Source organism: Alligator mississippiensis, chromosome 5 (genome assembly GCF_030867095.1).
Source record: "Alligator mississippiensis isolate rAllMis1 chromosome 5, rAllMis1, whole genome shotgun sequence".
Classification (NCBI taxonomy): domain Eukaryota; kingdom Metazoa; phylum Chordata; order Crocodylia; family Alligatoridae; genus Alligator; species Alligator mississippiensis.
In genome coordinates, this window is record NC_081828.1 from 84,182,808 (window position 1) to 84,203,765 (window position 20,958).

At 49.4% G+C, this 20,958-nt stretch overlaps 1 protein-coding gene across 1 annotated transcript in view; it reads right to left on the reverse strand.

Moving 5' to 3' along the window:
• Nucleotides 1-14,758, reverse strand: part of LOC102566827 (deleted in malignant brain tumors 1 protein) — a 57,139-nt gene extending 42,381 nt beyond the window's left edge. The window contains exon 1 of the mRNA XM_014603083.3: nt 14,487-14,758. Within this exon, the coding sequence (XP_014458569.1) occupies nt 14,487-14,601 (115 nt within the window). The 5' untranslated portion in view covers nt 14,602-14,758. The remainder of the gene's footprint in view (nt 1-14,486) is intronic.
• Between the last annotated feature and the right edge of the window lie 6,200 nt (nt 14,759-20,958).

Consider the following 20,958-nt stretch of genomic DNA (forward strand, 5'->3'; position numbering starts at 1 on the left):
GGGGTGCGGCGGCGGTGAATGGGGAGCCCCCACAGGCGGCCACAGCGATGTCGGCAGCGGGGGAGGTGGCGAGTGGCAACTGCCCACAGGCGCCGCTGGCAGCGCTTGTTTCAGGGGCTGCACCGCCAACTTCGGGGGGGTGCATGTGGGAGCACCTTGTTCCCCGAGTGGCCCCCAAGCTGGCCACCCATGACTCAGCATGGCATCAACCCAGCAGGCCCCTAGCCCCTGCAGGGCTCTGTGGCCTACATCCACCCCTGGAACCACAACCCAAGTCCCCAGTTAAACTAACACAGACACAAACACAAACACCAGCACAGACCCACCACTCTCTGACTTGAATTCAAACCTCGCTTTGGGTCTCTACACTGTTGCGAACCCTTTCCCTTATTGGCTACCTCTCCCCCGGCTGCCTGTGTACTTCCCTAGGTCTCCACCTTCCCTCTGATAGCAGCTCATATTAGCAGGAGCTCCTTTCCTTCAGGAGTCAGGGCCAGGCTGATTGCTCTGCTTCATCAACCCAGGTTTCTATCCCCTGAGCTCCACCTCTTCTAGTCATGCACTCCTCTGATCATCCCAGATGCATCTTCTCAGCTTAATGAGCAGCCTGTCCTCATCTGCTGCATTTTGCACTCCTACCTGTCTGCAACTCTGTTCTATTGGCCTGTTGCCTTGCAGCTGGCTCCCAAGTAGCTACCTTACAGCGCTGTAGCCTCCATCATCAGCTTCCCCAGCTGCTTATTCTCTTGAAGCTACCCCTTCCCCAGGTGCCTGCATCTGATGGCAGGCCTTGCCTGTTGCATGTTTCCCTTTACAGTAGCGGGGTCCCTTGGCCCAGTTACACTTTGTTAGTCTTAAACCTGTCTCCTACTAATTTCAGCGGCTGCTCCCTCATTCTAGTATTGTAGGACTTGGTGAATAACAGTTCCCTGTTCACTTTGTCCATACCCTTCATGCTTTTATAGACCTATCATATCATGATTGACCACAAGATGAACATGAGCCTTCAAGGTGATGCTGTGGCTAGTAAAGTGAGCAAAACGCTGGCTTGCATCCATAGATGCTTCTCAAGTAAATCCTGGGACATCATTCTCCCCTTGTACTCAGCCTTGGTGAGGCCGCAGCTGGAGTACTGCATCCAGGTTTGGGCTCCACAATTCAAAAAGGATGTGGAGAAGCTTGAGAGAGTCCAGAGAAGAGCTATGCGCATGATCAGAGGTCAGGAAAGCAGAACTTACGACGACAGGCTGAGAGCTATGGGGCTCTTTAGCCTGGAAAACCGCAGGCACAGGGGCGATCTGATGGCCACCTATAAGGTTATCAGGGGCGTTCACCAGGATCTGTGGGAACATTTGTTCACCAGAGCACCCCAAGGGATGACGAGGTCGAACAGTTATAAATTACTGCAAGACCGTTTCAGGCTGGACATAAGGAAGAATTTCTTTACTGTCCGAGCCCCCAAGGTCTGGAATAGCCTGCCCTTGGAGGTGGTTCAAGCACCTACACTGAACACCTTCAAGAGAAATTTGGATGCTTATCTTGCTGGGATCCTATGACCCCAGCTGACTTCCTGCCCCTGGGGTAGGGGTCTGGACTCGATGATCTTCTGAGGTCCCTTCCAGTCCTAATGTCTGTGAAATATCCCCATTCAGCATTTTTCTTTCCAAATTAAAGACCCCTAAACTTTTTAGTCCCTCCTGGCATGGCAACTGCTTCATGTCCCTGATCATTTTGGCTGCCCTTCTCTGTACCTTTTCCAGTTCTAATAGATCCCTTTTGAGATGTGGAACTGTACACAGTATTCAAGATGTGAGTGCACCATAGATTTACATAAAGGCATGAGATATTGTCTGTTTTCTTTCCAATTGCCTTCTTAATATGGTCAATATTGTATTGGCTTTTTTGATCCCTGCTGTACATCAGGATGATGTTTTTAAAGAACGATCTACAGTGACTCCAAGGTCCCATTCCTGAGTCATAACTGTTAGTTCAAAATCTGGCATTCTGGGTGTATAGTTGAGATTATTCCCCCCACCCCCACCACATGTGCATTACTTGGCATTTGTTGACACTGAAGTTCATGACATTGTTTTGCCCACTCACTTAGCTCGGACATATGCACACCTCCACTCCATGAATTTGAAATTTGATCACCTGGAACAATTTGGTGCCATCTGTAAAATTGGGAGATGTCACTGTGCACCCCAGTTTCCAGATCATTGATGAAAATGTTGAACAAAACTGGGCCTAGCACAGATCCCTGTGGCACCCCACTTTGACCTCCATCCACTTAGCCCTACCCTTTGCTTCCTGTCTTTTAACCATCTCTCAATCCATGAAAGGACCTGCTCTCCAATCCTGTGGCACACAGTTTCTTTAAAATCTTATGGTGAGGCACCTTGTTAAAAGCTTCTTGAAAGTCCAGATGCATTATGTCTACTAGATCCCCCTTTTCCACATCCTGTTAACACCCTCAAGAACTTCAGCAGATTGGCGAGACAGGATATCCCTTTACAAAAACCATGCCAATTCCTCCTCAGCAGATCACATTTGTCCATGTGGTTGTTGGTTCTATTCTTTATTATAGATTCTACCTTCTTCGATAATCCCTCACAGCTGCAGGTCCGAAGATGACTGATGAGCTGATCTGGGATCAACAGACTCTGTTGCAACTCAGGCACGTGTTTCCATGTGGGTTGGGTGGCTTCAGATTCTTGATTTGGTCCACAACACGCTGCTCCTCCCAGTCCTGCTTTTCATCTCCTGTTGTTGTTGTAAGGTTTCAAAGTACTGAGATCCTTGCAGGAGACTCTTCCTCCATTTGGGGCACTCCTGGGCAAAAGTCTCCCATGAGTTGATGTTAATGGTCCATTTTTTCAAGTTGGCCTTGAGGACATCTTTGAAGCACTTTCTCTGCCCTCATCTTGAGTGTACACTTTGACTGAGGTGGGAGAATAAAACTTGCTTCAGGAGTCTGGAGTCACAGTCAGATGATGTGGCCAGCTCAGCAAAGTCGATGCTTGTGGTGCTTGCTTGCAAGAGGACACTAATGTAGGTGCTTCTACCTTCCCACTGGATTTGAAGGAGCTTCCACATGCATCATTGCTGGTACTCCTCCAGCAACTTCAGGTGTCTCGTGTACACTGTCCGCATCTCTGCTTGGTACAGTAAGGTAGGGATCAGAATTGCTTGATAAACCATGAGTTTGGTTTGGGATCTGATTTGGCAAGCTTCAAACATCTGTTTCCTCAGGCATCCGAAGGCTACACTTGCACATTTGAGGCGATGTTGGACTGCTTTGTTGATATCAGCCTTCTGCGAAAGAAAGCTGCCATGGTACAGGAAGTACTTAGGATTCCCCGGAGTCTCACCGTAAATCTGAGTTACTGGAGCTGGGGACTTTCATTAAGAGCTTGTTGATGCAGGACCTTAGTCTTCTGAATGTTAAACGTCAGTCCCATTTTCTTGTATCTCTTAGTAAAGACACCAGTGATTGCCTGAAGGTCTGCTTCTGAGTGAGCATATGCTATGGCATCATTAGCGTACTGGCGCTCAATGACTGAGGTCAGGATAGTTTTGTTTTTGGCTCAGAGTTGGCTGAGAGTAAACAGCTTACTGTCCATTTGGTAGTTTAGCTCCACTCCGACTGGAAGCTTGTTGGTGGTTAGATGTAGCATTGCGGTAAGGAATATTGAAAAGAGTGTTGGAGCGATGACGCAGCCTGAGTAACTCCCATCTAACTTCAAAGGGACCTGTGATAGATCTGTTACTGAGACCCACTGCTTGCAGATAGTCATGGAGCAGGCAAAGAATGGTAACAAATTTCAGTGGGCATCCGTGCTTCAGAACGATCTTCCACAGCATTTCTCGGTTGACAGTCAAAAGCTTTCATGAAGTCAAACAAGGCCATGTAGTGAGGTTTATATTATTCCTGGCATTTTTCCTGCAACTGGCAAGCTGCAAAGATCATGTCAGTTGTGCTTCTTGGTGCGCTAAGCCCATGCTGACATTCTGGGAGGAGGTCTTCCGCAAGTGGAAGGAGATGGTTCAAAAGGGTTCTATCAACTTGCCAGGGATAGAAGTGAGATTCACAGCTCTGTACTTTCCAGGATGACCTCTGAAGACCCTTTTTGAAGATGGATGACAACCCACCAGTCCTCTGGCACAGAGGCCATTTGTAACATGCTATAACATAGGTTATAACAAAACACAGATTACATGCTATTGCCATCAATTCTGCAATTTCACCTTTGAATTCCTTCAGAACTCTCAGGTGAATGCCATCCACCCTTATTAATATGTGATTTAGCAATTTGTTCTAAAATTTCTTCTGCTGTCACTTCAATGTGGTCCAGTTCTTCAGACCTATCTGCTAGGAAGGATTGATCCAGCATGGGAATTTCCCCAGTATCTGTTGCGCTACAAAACAATTCAAAGAATTCATTATGCTTCTCTGCTATTGCTTTATCATCCCTGACTGTACCTTTACGCCATGGTCAACTAGGGTGTCTTTACACATACTCTGAGATGGAAGAAGGAGGCGCTTTAATCAGAGCTGCTCTGAGAGTCACTCTAGTTAAAGCGCCCTCAGCATCACGTTTATTCAGCGCCCTGTGCTTCAAAATGGTGGCAGGGATGCTTTAACTAATGCTTGCTAGACGAGCTTTAGTTAAAACACCCTGCTGCCATTTGGAAGTGTAGGGGCTAAAATGGGACATGCAATAATAGTGGGAGACTTCAACGCTCCTCATGTAGCCTGGGTGAACAGGGCATCAGGGCAAGATGTGGAGACCAAATTTCTGGGTGTAATAAATGACTGCTTTCTAGAACAAGCAGTCATCTTGGAACTCACAAGAGGCAAAGCAATTCTAAACCAAATCTGTCTTTTTATTAAGCTAAAAAAGAAACTAGCTTTAATAATAAGCCACTGGCCCAGACCCACTATATTCTTCCATTTAAGATCAGAACAAAAGCAAATATAAATTTATTGGACTGTACATTAATTTTCTATATATTATGCATAAAAAAAACACAACAATCCAGGCAAAAGCAATCAAAATATGCTGTTTCGTTAGTCCTGTGGTCATTAGAATTGAATGGACATCTCTTGCTTTTTCAGACATAAAATCTAGCATTCTTGAGCATCTTGACAGTGCCTACAATGCTTCACTAGAAGTTGTTTACACACCTAAATTAATCTTTTTAGCCACAGTTAAAAAACAATCTGAAAGGCTGTGAAATTAGAGCTACATTACCTGGAGTAGCTAACAGATAGAAGAATTGCAGAAGAAAGGCTAGCTTAATTAGCTGAAAGAAGAGAAAGGGGGCTGTTAACATGGAACAAGAAGTTTAGAAGGAATCAGGTAGAAATTTAATGAGCCATAAATCAACTGACTGTCACTGCTGCCTGAATAGAAATGCTGCTGCCACTGCATGCTGGAGCATGCAAATTAGTACACTGCAGCAGTGTCTGCATCACAGAGGTGCAGTGGTACATTTTTACCCACCTTTGATTTCTGAGTTTGACTCTGAGTTTACAAACAACTGCCTGGCAGTGGCAGCAGCATTTCTGTTCAGGCAGCAGTGACAGAGTCAATTGATTTATGACTCATTATAATCTACCTGATTCCTTCTAAATTTCTTGTTCCATGTTAACAGCCCCCTCTCTCTCCTTTCTTTTTTAACTTAATAAAAAGACAGATTTGTTTTAAAATTGCTTTGCCTCTTGTGAGTTCCAAGATGACTGCTTGTTCTAGAAAGCAGTCATTTATTACACCCAAAAATTTGGTCTCCACATCTTGCCCTGATGCAGTGTTCACTCAGGCTACATGAGGAGCGTTGAAGTCTCCCACTATTATCGCTTGTCCCATTTTAGCAGCTTCTCTAATCTCCCTGACCATTTTGTAATCACCTTCACCTTCCTGATCGAGTGCTTGATTGTACAATCCTCGTGCTATTTTCTTCATTCAAGTATGGAATTTCTACCCACGGGGATTCTGTAGTAGTTTTCCTGACAGATAAAATTTTTATGCTGTTACTGTCTATGCCATTCTTACCATACAATGCCACTCCTCCTCCTGCATGTCCTACTCTGTCATTTGTATAGCATTTGTAGCCTGGTATAATAGCATCCCATTGATTAGCATCTTTTTACCAGGTCTCTGAGATGCCTATTATGTCAAAGTCACTATTTCGAGGCAGCCATTCTAGTTCACCCATCTAATTTTTTAGGCTTCTTTTAGTTCTACCCAGGAGAACTTCTACAATCTTTTCTCCAATGCCTGATGAAGGGTATTTGTGCCTGAAAGCTTGCAATTAAAGAATTCTTGTTTTGCAAAAACCTTGTTGGTCTAATAAAAGATATAACCTCTACTATGAGTCCTGATTGCTTTTAGGCTTCTAGTATTTATGTAGAAGCAATTATACATTTTGTCCTTGCTCAGCTGCCTGTTACTGCTCATACTATTTGATTGGGACTCTAGATGTTCTGACTTATCCTCAATATTATCTACAGTTACACTTCTTACTCCCCTTCTATTCTTTTCAAGCCATCACATAATCTAAATGATGTCCTCTTTTGGAGTTGCATTAACCTGACCTGTGTGCTTTTCACTGTTTATTTTAAAAACTAAACCATCAGCTGCGGGGGAAAGGGAAGGTGCTGGTGGGGCAGATCAAGAAGCCAGGGAGCGTGGCCCTGTGCCCACTCCCAGGAGCAGGGCCAGGGGCGAGGGCAGGTGTGCCACCCTGCAGGCTGCACACACGCCAGCTGACCTGATGGGGGGTTCGCACATGGAGGCCACCACCCCAACTCTGCCACTGCACCCCATGCTACCATCCTATGGCCACCCACATGGTTTTGGGCAATAGGTGCAGGGTACAGCAGTGGTGGTGCGGTGGCAGCTGCCATGTGTGGGCCACATACATGCTGCCAAGCCATGGGGGGCTTACATGCAGCGGCTGCCACTGCATTGCTGTTAATGCCCCGTGACTGGCTGCACGGCCCCGTGGTAGTGCGGGGTGGTGGTGGCTGTGTGCTGGCTGTGAGGGGTGGGCTTTGTGGACAAGTGACATGGGGTTTGGTGTGGTGGTGCCTGCCATGGAGAGGTTGGGGATCTTGCACGCGGCTGGCTTCACAGCTCTGTGGCCATGGCTCCGCAGCAGCAGCAAGGGATGGTGGCTGTCAGGGGGCTGGGGGAGGGGCTCACAGGCAGTGGTCACCACCACCACTGCTTGCCTGTGGAGCCATGCCGCATGTGACCACCCCCCGTCCGTAGGACTGGGTCTGCAGACAAGTGGCAGCAGTGGTGCGAGGTGGTGGTGAACGCCATGTGGAAACCCCCCCACGCTACCTAGCCAGCTGGGTGGCATGCAGCCATCCCCACCACCGTCCCGTGCCACCACTGCTGCTTGTTTAAGGAGCCAGACCTGCAGACAGGGGGAGCAGGCGTGCACGCGGTGGCCATGCTGCCACCACACTGGTGCTGCTGCTACGCGATCAGTTACATGTGAACCCCCTCTCCCCTCAGCCAACCAGCCGGGTGACGTGTGCAGCCTGTATATGGTGGGCACCACCATACTGCTTCCCACGTCACTTGCCTGCAAAGCTGTGGGGCCAGCCACTGGAAGGCAGCATGCGGCATGGTAGCAGCAGCCTCCATGTGCGAACCCCCCCCGTCAGACTGGACGGCATGTGTGTGGCCTGCAGAGGGGCAACCCTACCCTGCTCCCGGGAACCCTCACCCCCCCAGTCCTGCGCCCCTGCCCTCATCCCCTGGCCCTGCTCCTGGCTGCGGTGTGCCGTCTGAGGCTGGCAGCACCCCCTGCTCCCTCGACCCCAGCCAACTTCCCCAGCCCTGCCCCACAACCCCCAAGTCTCACATACCTCCAGGCTCCAGGGGTGAAGGACAAAAAGCTAGCCTGAGCCCAGCCTTGGCCGACTCAGAGGCTCAGGCCCCACCCTTCCCCCTCTCGGCAGGGCTGGGGGTTTCCTGCTCTTTTTGCAATCAGCTCTTGCAGGCTGGAAATCTGCCGGCCTGCAAGAGCTCTATGCAAAAGCAGAGAATCCACAGATTTCTCTGCTAGAAGAGAAAATCTGCATTTTCTCCAATAAAAGCAGGGAATGTGTAGTTTTCTCTGTTTCCCAATGGGAAATGGAAAACCTGGATCCCAGCTCATGAGGGACTGCTACCTTCCAGATGGTGATAGCCACATGCTTCTCCATGGCGAAAGAACTTGCTGCATAAGGGGCAGGGCCAGTGTGGCATGATCTCTTTGAACATGGCCTGACTCATTTGAAAGGTCTGTCACCCAGGTGTCCAGGATTGTGTGCTTCCACCACTTGCTGCTCATCTCCCTGGACCAGAAGTGCCAGTACACTATGTCCAAGTGGCCCCACAAAAGGCCATCCTCCAGGGAGTCCTATCCAGTGGCATCCATAAACAGATAGACATCAGCAGAACAGAGAAGGTAGAACATCTCACACAGACAGCTTTCCTGGGCTTTAGTCATGATGTTTGCACTTCCATGCCACTGCAGGTCAGTTGTCACATGAGCTGGAAGAGGATACAGAGCATGCCTAGGTATACCATGACTCCCACTTCAAGCAGAACAGCAAGGACACTGCTCCCGAGACTACTTGAACACAGACTGCAGGGTGAGGAGACTGTAGGTGTTAATTCCAGGATCCCCAGAGCAGCAGTGTGACTGACAACCCCTCCCCAAGTGAAAATGATCAGGCCTGTAGTAGGAGTGGGCTCCCAGCATAAGGGTGTTGGGCTGGACAGCCAAACAGCACTCTCCTTCATGTTCAGCTATCCTTAGGAACCTCTAGAAACTGGGATCCAAAGACATGCTCGGATGTCTCCTCTCCAACACGCTTGCTGCTGAGCTCCATCACAGGATGGAGCTCAGGACCACTATGAAGAACTCAGAAGGAAAAAAGTGGTATTTCTGCAAGATATTGAAGTGATTCAAATGCAAAATGCTTCAAATGAACATCTGTCCATATTCTGTGCATGACATTTTTCAGTCATGCACCACCAAGCCCAGTATGAGACAAACATATGAAAGTAGGGCTGGAAAGGACCTCAGGAGGCCACCTGGTCCATCAACCCTCTGCCTGAGGCAGGATCTGTCAGGATCCACAGAAGCTTTAGGTCTAATGGTTAGAGCCAGGGACTTTATCAGCTTTTTTGTAGTCATAAGGCAAGCCAAGGTCACGCTGAGGTTCATACACTGAGCCAGAGGGGTTATCAGAACTGGATGTCAGGAAGCAAGCCAAGGTCAGGCCAGGATCCTGAAGTTCAGGGACTGGATACGCAGGCAGGGACACTAGAGCAAGAGCTAGATGCTGCAAGAGCTCCTTAAAAGCAGTCTTAGAACCAATCCGCAGGCTGAAGCTTAGCAGGCCCTGCTTAGGGGGTTGAGTGTTGCTGATCTAGTTCTCCAGCTGCAGTGCAGAAGCCTTACAGGATCATCTATGCCTCAACCAACTTAATCTTTTCTTAAAAACTTCATCAACAACCCTCTCACACCAGGCACTATGCTGGAAACATCAAAAACACCCTAACTTTCCACAGCAAGGCAGTGGGACAAGGTCACTCTCAATGTTCTGCCACTGCAAGATGTGGCTATTAAAAAAGAGATCCAAGGAAGAGGACCACAGCTCCTGCTACAGAGAAAGGCAACAAAACAAAACAGAACAACCAACCTGGCTTCTGGGTTCCATCCCCTTATCTTGCCCCCTGGGGCCTTTATCTGTGCTCTGCTCGGGCTCTGGGTCCCCTGGCCCCACGCTCTGTCCGTCTCTGGGCTGGCTCTCTGCTCCTTCTCAGGCTCAGGGATTCCCTGGCTCCTGGCAGTGCCTTGAGCCTGGCTCCTGGCAGGGCTCAAGGCAATCATGTGCCAGGCAGTCATCAGTAGCAACCATCTCACAACAAAGCCTTTTCACCCGGCTACTTCCCAGGTCTAACTCCTTGCTCTGCCTGACCCTGGTTTATATACTACTAAAGCCCTGCCCCTTCCTGGTCATGTGACTCCCCTATCAGCTGACTTGGCCACAGGGCTGTTCCTTAACTCCGGTTCTGCTGGTTGCTTCTGCCTGTGCTACAAAAACCTTGCCCTTAAAGACACCACACCACTTTCAAGTAACAGGCCAAGGGTTCCCTGTTACAAGAGTTTTCTGCCCTGTTACAAACAAGAGTCAGCCATCTCACTGAGCCACACACCCTTTAGCTTGTTACCTTTCTCCTGGCTGTACATATGTCCCTTTCCTGATTCTGGTAATGCTTCCCCCAGGGCCTGGTGATTAGAAAGCTATGCTGACAAGTCACAGGGATGTAGGTTTGCCAGCTGTGTGTTGTGGTCTTACATGCTTGAGCCCCAGCCCCAGCCCCAGCGTGTCCCAGGCTCAAGAATTCTCGATTCCGGTTGGTGGAGCCCATGCACCAATCAGGGAAGAGTTGGGAGGAGCCGGCACCACCCCTTTCCTGAAGGGAGGTGGCGAGGAGCCCCCAGATTGAGTTCGGACCTGCCAGCTGCAGGTGTGCTGGACTTCAGGGGATGGCGCCCCCTGAGGGTATAAAAGGAGCGGCATAAGCTGCATGGGGGATGTGGCGAGGGACTGTTGGAGAGGGAAGAGCTGAAAGAGGGCCTCCACCAGGATCCCTTCTTTGCCCAGTTGTATGCAGATCGGTGCACAGGGCCAAGACTCCGGGAGCTGCGTCAAGGCAGCTTGAGCCTGCATCCCCAGCAGGGGCTTGGATGGAGAGCCGGCCCTGTGACCAGCTTGAAACTTCTTGGGGCCTGCCTGGTGTGCAGACTGGCACATGGTGAGCTGGACCTGGGAGCAGCTCAAGTCTGCTCAGGCCTCGCCTGGTGTATAGACCAGCACACGGAAAGCCAGTTCTGGGAGCAGCTCAAGGCTGCTTGGGTTAGCCCTGGCATAGGCCAGATAGCTGGAGCCCTGCAGTGTGGCCTGGCCAAGGAACTAAAAGAGCCCCAGAGACTAGAGTAGGGCCTGGGAAAGGGAAGGCCCAGGTGTAAGCCTGGGTAAACACAGCCAGCAGCTGCTGGACTCCTCCCCCTGAGAACTGGAAGAACCCTCAGTGCCCAAAGCGGGGCACAGGGCGAGGAGGGGAGATCTTGGCATGAGGCAGATGGCACCAGGGGGACTCTGACTGAGTAGAGGACCCTGAGGCCCGGCTGATGGCTCCTTGGAGAGGACTGTGAATCGCTAGCGGAATCAGATCAAGCAGGGAAGGCATTCCTGAAATACGCCCTCTCCCCCCACTCCCCAGAGGGAAGCCCCAGGTGAAAAGTGCCCTCCCAGCTAGACCCATAGGAGACGAGGTACCCCTTGCTAACTGGAATCCATGGGTAGACGTGCCTTATACCATGTAAAGCTGCGCATTATATTTTGTAAGACTGTCATCATAATTTTGGATATGTTGAACAATATGTGATGGGATTGGTTTAATTTTGTACAATTGGTTTCTCATTGGTGTGCTCTCTGCTCACACCTTCCCTCCCCACCCCCTTTTTTTTTCTACCTGGTTGTATTCTGCCAATGGTTCATCTGGGTTCCCTGTAAACTACCTGTTGACCCTAACTTACCTGGTTTACCCATCTGGGTATCCACCCTTCCTCCTTGCATGGGCATCCTGAGGACTCACCAGTTGCACCAGGCCACTGTAGGGTGCAGGGTTGAGCAGGCCATTCCCAAGGTGGGTTGGCCATTGGGACAAGCAGTCCCAGGAGGTGGTTCCTAGATGACCATATTGTAAATATTTATCTGTGTACCTTTAGTGTTGTTGAATGATATGACTGGGAATACTTACTGAAAGTTTTCCTTTATTTGTTGGCTGCTACTTACTGAAATCCTTACCTCTTTATATTGGATAAGAATAGTATGCATATGTAACCCTGGGCATGACACTACCCACGCCTTCACCTGAAGAGTGGGATCCTGGGGTACCCAGTAGCCAGTGTCCCTGCCCAGCAAACTGGGTAGCTGCTGCAGGGTCCCTGAGCAGAGAGCTTCCCCTTACAATCAGCCCTGCAGACCTTTATAAAACTATTTACAGGATTTAATTATTTACAAGGTAACATATAACCAATACAATAAAACAAATGTTACACTGCATGACTTGGTGATGGTAGCTTAAGGGTTAATGCTTCTTGGACACACATTACACTAGGGGAAGTTATACACATTACCCATGATAAATAAGGAACCAATAGAGAAATACATTGATACTGCAACTAATAAACCATCGAGAACTTAGTCACGCAGTCTATAACTCATACACTGTGTACTGAGGACCCTTGGCTGGGTGTGCGCCTGGCACAGGACTGCGTCTCTGCCCCTGCACAGGCTCTGTGGGCACTCCCTGGTGCTGGCGTCCCTGGCACGAGGTCTCGATGCAGCAGGCAGTGGCTCCTCTCCTGCCGCCCATGCAAGAAAGCTGATTCGTGCCCAGACCCCTTCCCTGGCTCAGCAGGAAGTGTTGTGTGGGCTGCAGGTTGTAACAGTTTCCCCTGCCCAGCACAGCCTCATAGCACCCTACCCAGCTCACAGCACGCCGCCTCCCTGGGCCCAACCTGGCCTAGGGGTTCTGGTGGCTGGAGCAGTCCCTGCTCCTCTAGCCCAGGGATCCCTCCAGCACCTGAGCCTGCCCCTCCCCTGTGTCTTCTCACTAACAAGGGAAAACAACAGGGCAGTCTCCCCCTGGTCCTGTGTCCCCCTCCCCTGCTGTGCTCACCCAGCCACACAGGGGCTTGTAGAAGGGTCTTCCCAGGTTCGGAGTCTCCTCACAGGCAGCTCCTCTCTTGTCCTGCCCTGCAGGGCTCGGAGGCGAAGGGAGGGAGAACGGACACAGTGCAGCACTCTCTGTGCAGCCTCTCGCTGCTACTTCTGCAGGGCTCTGCCAGGGGCTCTCGGGGGAGACAGCCATGGGGAGATCCTTTCCCTGGTCTCCAGCCTGTCTCCCACCCCCTCTCTCTCCTTTGTTCTCCCCATTGGGAAAACTGCTCCCCTCTTTTAACCAAGGCTCTCAGCCAATCCCAGGCCAGGACTCTTAAGGGCCTTTTCCTAAGGTTTCTCATTCAAACCCTGCTGGGGTTACATCATCCCTCCCACTTCCAAGAGGGCTACCTCCAAAACAGCTTCACTCACCCTTGGGGCAAACAGTGTCCCTACTAGGACAAACTCTGTTTCTTTGCATGCTGTCCCTCCACAGGGCAGACCTTCCTATTCCTTCAGATGGGTCCATTTTTAATGCTGCTACATATATTATACTTTCATAAACTGTAAATAGTTACGAGCTTTGGTGTGGAGTTAACTCTATAGGGGAAACAGGGACCCAAGCTCAAATCACAGGTGTGCCTCTCACAGCACCGTCGCCTGCCTCATCTATCCCTTCCAGTTGAGGATGGGCACACCCTTGGGTGTTCCTGGGTTACATGTATGTGTGTGAAAACCTGTAGTTACACAGCTGGGGAAGTGTAGCATCTTGATAAGGCTTGTGCTGTGATAACAGCTCTTTACCAAACACAGCAGCACTTCCCAAACTTTTGGGGTTCATCCCCCATCCTAGTTGTCAGTCACTCTCATGCTACTTCATTCATTTCCCCCGTCACCAATTGTTGATAATTTTCCACCGCCACCACCACTTCCCTTACTGCCAAGTCCCCCTGCTTCTGATCGCTGCACCCTTCCTAGAAACCTTTCAGCCCTCCACCGCCCCCCCTGCCACCACGGGGGCGCACCCCTCTGCTTGGGAAATGCTGGTGTACAGGAATTCACAAGGGCTATGCCTAGATTACCTTTAATCTCTCCCACATTCTCTGCCCACTACTTTTTCCTTCCTCTCTTTCCATTTATATGGCTAAACCCTCTTTTGGTAATGGTTTTAATTTTCATCATATCCTTTAATGTCCTGTCCACCAGGACATAGGTTTGCATTTCTTGTAGGCTCTCTTCTTACCACTTATATCCCTTTTTGTGGTCATTATTCATCTAGTCTGGCTTGGACCCCTTTCCCCTTCCTTGTTTGAGGTACAGGTTTATTTTTTCCACCCTTGACATAAAGGAGTTTCAAGCTTTCTCCACATTCAAGTTCCTGAACTTTTTGGTCCAGCTGACTTCATTAATCATACATGCACATCACTTCTTGACTTTGAATACACTTTTCCATTCATCCATTAATGGCACCAACATGTCATTTGATCAATATTTGCATGCACATATTACCAACATCAGCAGACTGAATCTTGGAAATATGAATGAGGAATGAAACTCGGGAGTCCTGATTGTCAGCCCCTGTTCTGATCCCTAGTCCCCTCTCTCTTCCCAAAGCCAGAAGCAGAATCAAATCCTGAATCCCAAGACACAGATACCCTGTGTGTGACATCCCATGGGATGAACAGTGCTGTAGGTTATCTGCTAGCTATGGCACAGAAACCAAAGGGAAAAGGCCACTCACCCCACAACCATGCCAGGAGAATGGGGATCCTTGTGATCCTAGCTCCAGCACTGGCAGCCACGCTTCTGTAGTTGCACTGTCCAGCCATGAACAGGAGACACCCGGGAAGCCCCATGGAGCTTCTGGAGGCCTGTCTCCGATTGGTCAGGGACCTCCAGTCCAGCAGTGGGCTTGCTGTCACAGTCACAGGCTGAGAGGGCTGGAGAAGAGGCAGGGAAGAGACTCAGGGTGCAGGGTACATGATGGGAATGTTAGTGTCTTGTTCGGAACCACCCCCTGTGCCCTGCTCTGTGGCAAAGCACTGCGGAAGAGAAAACAACTCTGTAAAAAGAGAACTGAATCTTGTGCCTCAGCTTTTTTCTTCATGATAAACAAAGAGGTGTCCAGGACTTTCTGGAAACCACTATAACAGCTGCTTCTGCCGCAGGCAATGGACTGGGGTGACTCTATGGGCCAGATTGCAGGGGCTGTTACAAAAGAGCCTGCACTTGCAGGGTGGGTAACAGCGCTCCCACCTGCCCCCCCGCCCATCGCCTAAGCAGTGAGCGCGGCCCATCAGGGGGTGCACCAGTGCTCTCGGGGGGTGCATGCGCACCCTCGTACACCCCCTACGTGTCGCCACTGATTGTGGGTCTTGGAATATTGTTTTGGGTTTTAAATCGCCAGCTCCCAGAGTCATGGGACAGTATGAAAATCTCAGCTTCCATTGCTGAAGAAAGTGGAAATCCAGGCCCTGCTTGAAAATGAGACCCCTCTCCACTCATACACCTCATGTTGAACACAGAGGCTGGCAAGTACTTATTTGATGTTTCGGCTAATCTCATGGACCTGGTAGCCTGACTCACCATTTTGGAACATGTGGTGTTTTGCAACATTACAGTCACTTTGTCCTGTCTAGAGGCCACAAGGCAGTGGCATACATGTCTGGATCATTAGTTACACTTGCTGCGGGAGGTGTGCAAAGGGCCAAGCTGGGTGACAGGCTCTCACATTATACCTTCCATCCTGCTCTAGGCATAGCCACAAGGTCTGCATTGGTTCAATAAAATAGTCTCCAAATGTAATTTAAACACTGCTCATGCCAGTTTTGTATATGTGCAAGGCATGTGGCTGCCAGGGATAGAAGGCATGTTGTGAGAAGGTGTTTGTTCTAATGCTCCTACCCAGCACGTTCCTAGATCTATTGCAGAGAGCACTTTACCAGCTGCTGTGCTAGAGCACAGGCTTTCAGGTGATGCTTGATTAGGGCTGGCTACCGGATTTTCAATGCGAGTTACTTTCCTAGGGCTGAAAGAAGGGAAAGCCAAAAGGTTCCTCTTCACCCTGCGGCTGTGTCCCGGGTTAGAATCATAGAAAAGTGAGGCTGGAAAAGACCTCAGAAGGTCATCTACTCCAATGCTCTGCTGAAGACAAGATCATGCCTATGCAAACCATCCCACACAAATGCTTGTCTAACCTATTCCTAAAACTGCACACAACTACAAGACACATGGCCTCAAAACATCAAGAATACTCAGGAGTGCCACAGGTGAAGCAGGGGGACAAGGACACCGCTGCTGCAAGGGTTGTTAAAATACACTCAAGATGCTATGCTCCCAAGTACATATAGAGGAAGGTGAAAACCTCCACAAGCCTGTGCCAAACTGACCACAGGTAAAATTTCTTCCTGATCCCAAATGTGGTGATTGGTCTGACTGAGCAGCCAGGCAAGACACTTTATCCAGGAGCCCTCTGGGTTTTAGTTCCAGCAGGAGTATCAGCACACTCCGGTCAAAATCCTCAGCCCTGCCTGCAGCCAACACCCAAAGCTTCTGTTTTGTCTTGCTCACATTTCTCCATTTTGTGTGTGAGAACACCATATGGGACTTTGTCAAAAGCCACCTCCAGATGCTTGCAGATGGACTTCCTTAAGATATACTCGAGTTGCTTCCCAGGTATTGAGGTCAGACTCACAGGTCTGTAATTCCACATGACCTCCATTTTTCCTTTTTTAAAGATGAGTACAATGTCGGCTTTCCCCGTTCTCTGGCACCTCCCTGTGCCCAACGACTTGATATATATTATTGCCAAGGGCTCCTAGGTCCCCTTTGACAGTTCCTTCAGTATTCTGGGATGAAGTTCGTCAGGCCCTGCAGACCTGAAGTAATTCAAACCAACCAAAAGTTTGCTAATATCACAGTCTGTTTCATTATTGCATCCCTCAGTATTAGGGACAAGGTCAAAGGCAGTCTTGCCTAATAGTTAAGCCACTGAGGAAAGGCAGGGGCCAGGGGCTGGGTCAGAGTTTGGGAAGACAGATTATCAGGTCCAGAGGGAAATGTAGGGGCAGAGTCCAAAAGACAGGCCGAGGAATCAGATGCAGAGTTACAAAGTCCAAGGGCTAACCCACAAGCTGAAGTTCAAGAACAGTGCCAAACTGGGATCAGGAACCAGGGAAGCCACAGAGCACAGGAACCAGGAGGCTTGCCAGAGCAGACCACAGTCAGGACTGTTGACTGGCCTGCATGTCCACTGCCACAGCTGGGGCTAAGGGAGTAGGAGACACTCCCAGCAAGCAATCAGGAAGCTCACCAGTTAATTAGCCAGGGCAGAGCTTGTCAGAGACTTCAGGTCTTAAGTGTGGCTGCTTAAGCAATTAACCCAGGCTGGGCTGCCTGATTAGGGTCCCCAAGACTCAGATTGTCCCCTTCCCTATCCCAATAATCCTCATTAGCTGCCTGATTGTAGTTTGGGGGTTTTGTGAAGACTATGGGTGAAGTTGCATGTTATACTTAGAACATACTAAGGGCACTTAAAATGCAAGCGTGCACATTTAAAGCTCCTTTATTCATACTAAGTGCCCTCTGAGTGTCTCAAAGTTATGCTAGTGCAGGCAAGGGTTAACTCTGGGCTGTGCTACTTAACTCTAGTTTGTGTTAGGGTAACTTCAGTCTGCTCCATGGAGATAAAATAATTTGCAATCCTCCAGCTACCCAGGACGCACAACTCCCTGCCCTCCCCCCGGAACAGCAGGGCTAGAGCCTAAGCATCCTCGCCCCTAGCCACACCCCTGCTCTTCAGGGCAAGTCAGTCAAAGCTGTGCAGCAAGAAATGGTATTCACATGAATGTGTGACTGCTCACATTCTATGTTTAACACTGCTTAACATGCCACAGATTAAGTATGGGACTGGAATTGGTAACTTCACCCTGAGACAAAGTAGCAGTTCAGCAGCTCCCCCTTCTTTTCACCTTCTGTTAAGAGTTCACCCAGGACCCAGAGTCTCCAGGGTCTTTCCTTTCTGGCAGACATATTTATTAGGGCTGTGAGAGGGTTCGGACAGAGTTTCAGATCTGGAGAAGCTTCGGAGGCTTCAGGGTCCGAAGCAGTACGTCCGGGTCGAAGCGCTGCCTCGTTCGGCTTCCCGAAACCCGTCGGAGCCGCCTCGGAGATCCAGCCATAAGGTATAATGAGGAAACAATAAAATATCTATACCTTTATTATTTTTCATACGATTTGGATGAGATTTTCAGGAGTGGTAGAGTCTGCAGAGAGCATAAAGTCTGCCAAGTTTCAATACGATCGGTGTGTGGATTTTGGGGGGAACAGTACCCCAAATTCTTGAAAGCAAAACCCATGTCACGTCTAGGCATTACAACATAGCGGGGTGAAAACTGCAGGGGTGGTAGCCTCTGCTGAGGCCACAAAGCCTGCCAAGTTTCAAGAAGATCGGGGCAGGGGTTTGGGGCAACTGTACGCCAAATAGTTGAAAGCAAAACACCTGTCACATCTACATGTTACAACACCGTGGCGTCAAAACTGCAGGGATGGTAGCTCTTGCTGAGGCCACAAAGCCTGCCAAGCTTCAAGAAGATCGGTTCAGGGGTTTGAAGAGAACTGCCTCTCAAGCTGCGGACAAGCAAAACTTGAGCCATGGGTGCCTGTGGGACTGACTGTATCTGTCTTGGGGTGGGGAGGGTTGACACTGCTGCAGGCCTGGCTGCTAAGCTGCTGTGTTACCAGTTACCAATCAATCCATCATGATTCACTCAGGGACCAGGGACTCAGGGACCTGCTCAATACCCAGGACCTAGCTACTACATAACAACTTAACCAGCATCAATTAGCACCTACAAAACCAGGCTAAGTAGAGGAAAGAATCAATGCAGACAATCAACTGCCCCAAGACAGACAGTCTTGGCACGAGTTTTGTCCGTCAGCAGCTCGGGGTGCAGGGCCCCAGAACCCCCTGCACCGATCTCCTCCACAGCTGTCAGGTGTCACAGCAGGGGCCACCATCCCTGCAGCTGTCACCCCGCTGCGCCTTAACACACGCAGTGTCACCCATGGTACGAGTTTTGCTTGTCCACAGCTTGGAGTGCAGCTCCACCCAAACCCCTGCACCAATCTTGAAACTTGGCAGGCTTTGTGGCCTCAGTAAGAGCTACCAGCCCTGCAGTTTTGACCCCCCCTGTGGTGCAAGACACAGCCGTGACATGAGTTTGGCTTTCAAGAATTTGGGGTACAGTTCTCCCCAAACCCCTGCACCGATCTTCTTGAAACTTGGCAGGTTTCATGTTCTCAGCAGAGGCTACAACCCTTGCAAGTTTCATTCAAATTGGATGAAAAAACTCCAAAGTTATAGATATTTCATTGATTCCCCATTATACCCTATGGCAGGATCTCTGAGGCGGCTCCAAAGCTTTGGAGCTGCTTTGGCCGGATCGAGGTGGAAACCCGGTCCGGAGCTCCGGATCAGATTGCGGCCATCTGAAGCGGCCGGATCCAAAGTTGGATTGGATTGCTGCCGACTTGCACAGGTCTAATATTTATAGACCTCTTCTTGTTGTCTTTAACTTGCCTCACCAGGTGTGGGCCATTTTTTACCTTTGCCTTCCTAATTTTATCCTTGCAAAATTCTTTGCCCTTTCCTGGCACGTTTCCATGGTGACCTGCCCATTCTTCCGTTACCTATATGCTTTTGATTTTGAGACAGCCTAGAAGCTCTTTGTGCAGCCACATTAGTCTCTTGCTGTTCTTCTTGTGCTTTCCTTGCATTGGAAGAGCTTCTTGTTGGATTTCCAATATTGTGTCCTTTAGAAGCTTCTAGCCCTCCTGGGCCCTTTTATCCTTTAGTCTATCCTCCTGTGGCACCATGCCTACTACCTCCGTATGGTTGAAATGCTGGTTGAAATGTTGGTTATGTTGGTTGAAATGCAACTTTTTGAAATCCACACCCTTATTTCTGCTGACTAAGACCCTTAGTTCTGCATTCTTTCCCAGTCTCAGGACAGTAAATTCTATCACACTGTGATCATTTCCTCCCAAGTTTCCCATCACCTTCACATCCTCCACCAATTCTTACTGAGTGACTTGCACAAGATACAAGACAAATGAATCCTTAGTCATATCCTCAACTTTCTCGAACAGGAAGTTGGTCTCCAGTTAAGAACAAGTTAGGAACTTGCTCAATATTTTGTGTTTGGCTGGAGTATTCTACCAGTAGAGATCCAGAAAATTGAAGTCCCCCACCAGCACCATCTCACAATTTTTGGATCATTTTGTCATCTTGAACAGTGCCTTATGCACCTCTTCTTCCTAACTTGGCAGTTAATAAGTCCCCACCATTCTATCACTATGTGTATAGAATGTGTGTAGGGGTGTGCAAAACAGGTCCTATTTGATTTGGATTAGGCTGAATTAGGGACAGTGATTTGATTTGTTGATTCGGATCACTGTCCCTGATTTGATTCGGCCTAATCTGAATCTGAAGATTCGATGCTTATTCGGAGAATCAGCTATTTGGATATAGATACAGCTTTAAAAGTTTTTTCTACCTATCTTGAGGTAGGAGGTGCAGCTCGTGATTGCTGCGATGCTGGGGTGCATGGAGCATCCCACAGGAGTGCAAGGTGGTGCCCTCCACTTGCTTGGTGGTGAACCCGGAAGTGGACTAGAAGTACTTCCAGTCCGCTTCCAGGCTGGCTGGGAGTGCACCAGGGCCCACCCCCCAGCCCCAGGAGGCACCAGTTGCTAAGCTGGTGGACCCAGAAGTGCACTGCTTTACAAGCACTCGTAGTGCTCTGGTGTGTTGCCAGAGGACTGGAAAAGGGCCAATGTGGTTCCCATTTTCAAAAAATGGAGGAAGGAGGACCCAGGAAACTATAGGCCAGTTAGTCTTAGCTCGATCCTGGGTAAGCTTTTTGAGAGAATTATCCTGGTGCATGTCCACGAGGGGCCAGCAGGGGAGATTATGGTTAGGGGTAACCAACATGGGTTCATTAGAGGCAGGTCCTGTCAGACCAACCTGGTGGCTGTCTATGACCAGGTTACAAAATTCTTGAATGCAGGGGTAGCAGTGAACGTAGTCTTTCTGGACTTTGGGAAGGCCTTTGACACTGTCTCTCACCCCATTCTCATTAAAAAACTAGGGGACTGTGGTGTCAACACCTACACAGTCAAATGGGTTACTAACTGGCTGGAGGGCCACACTC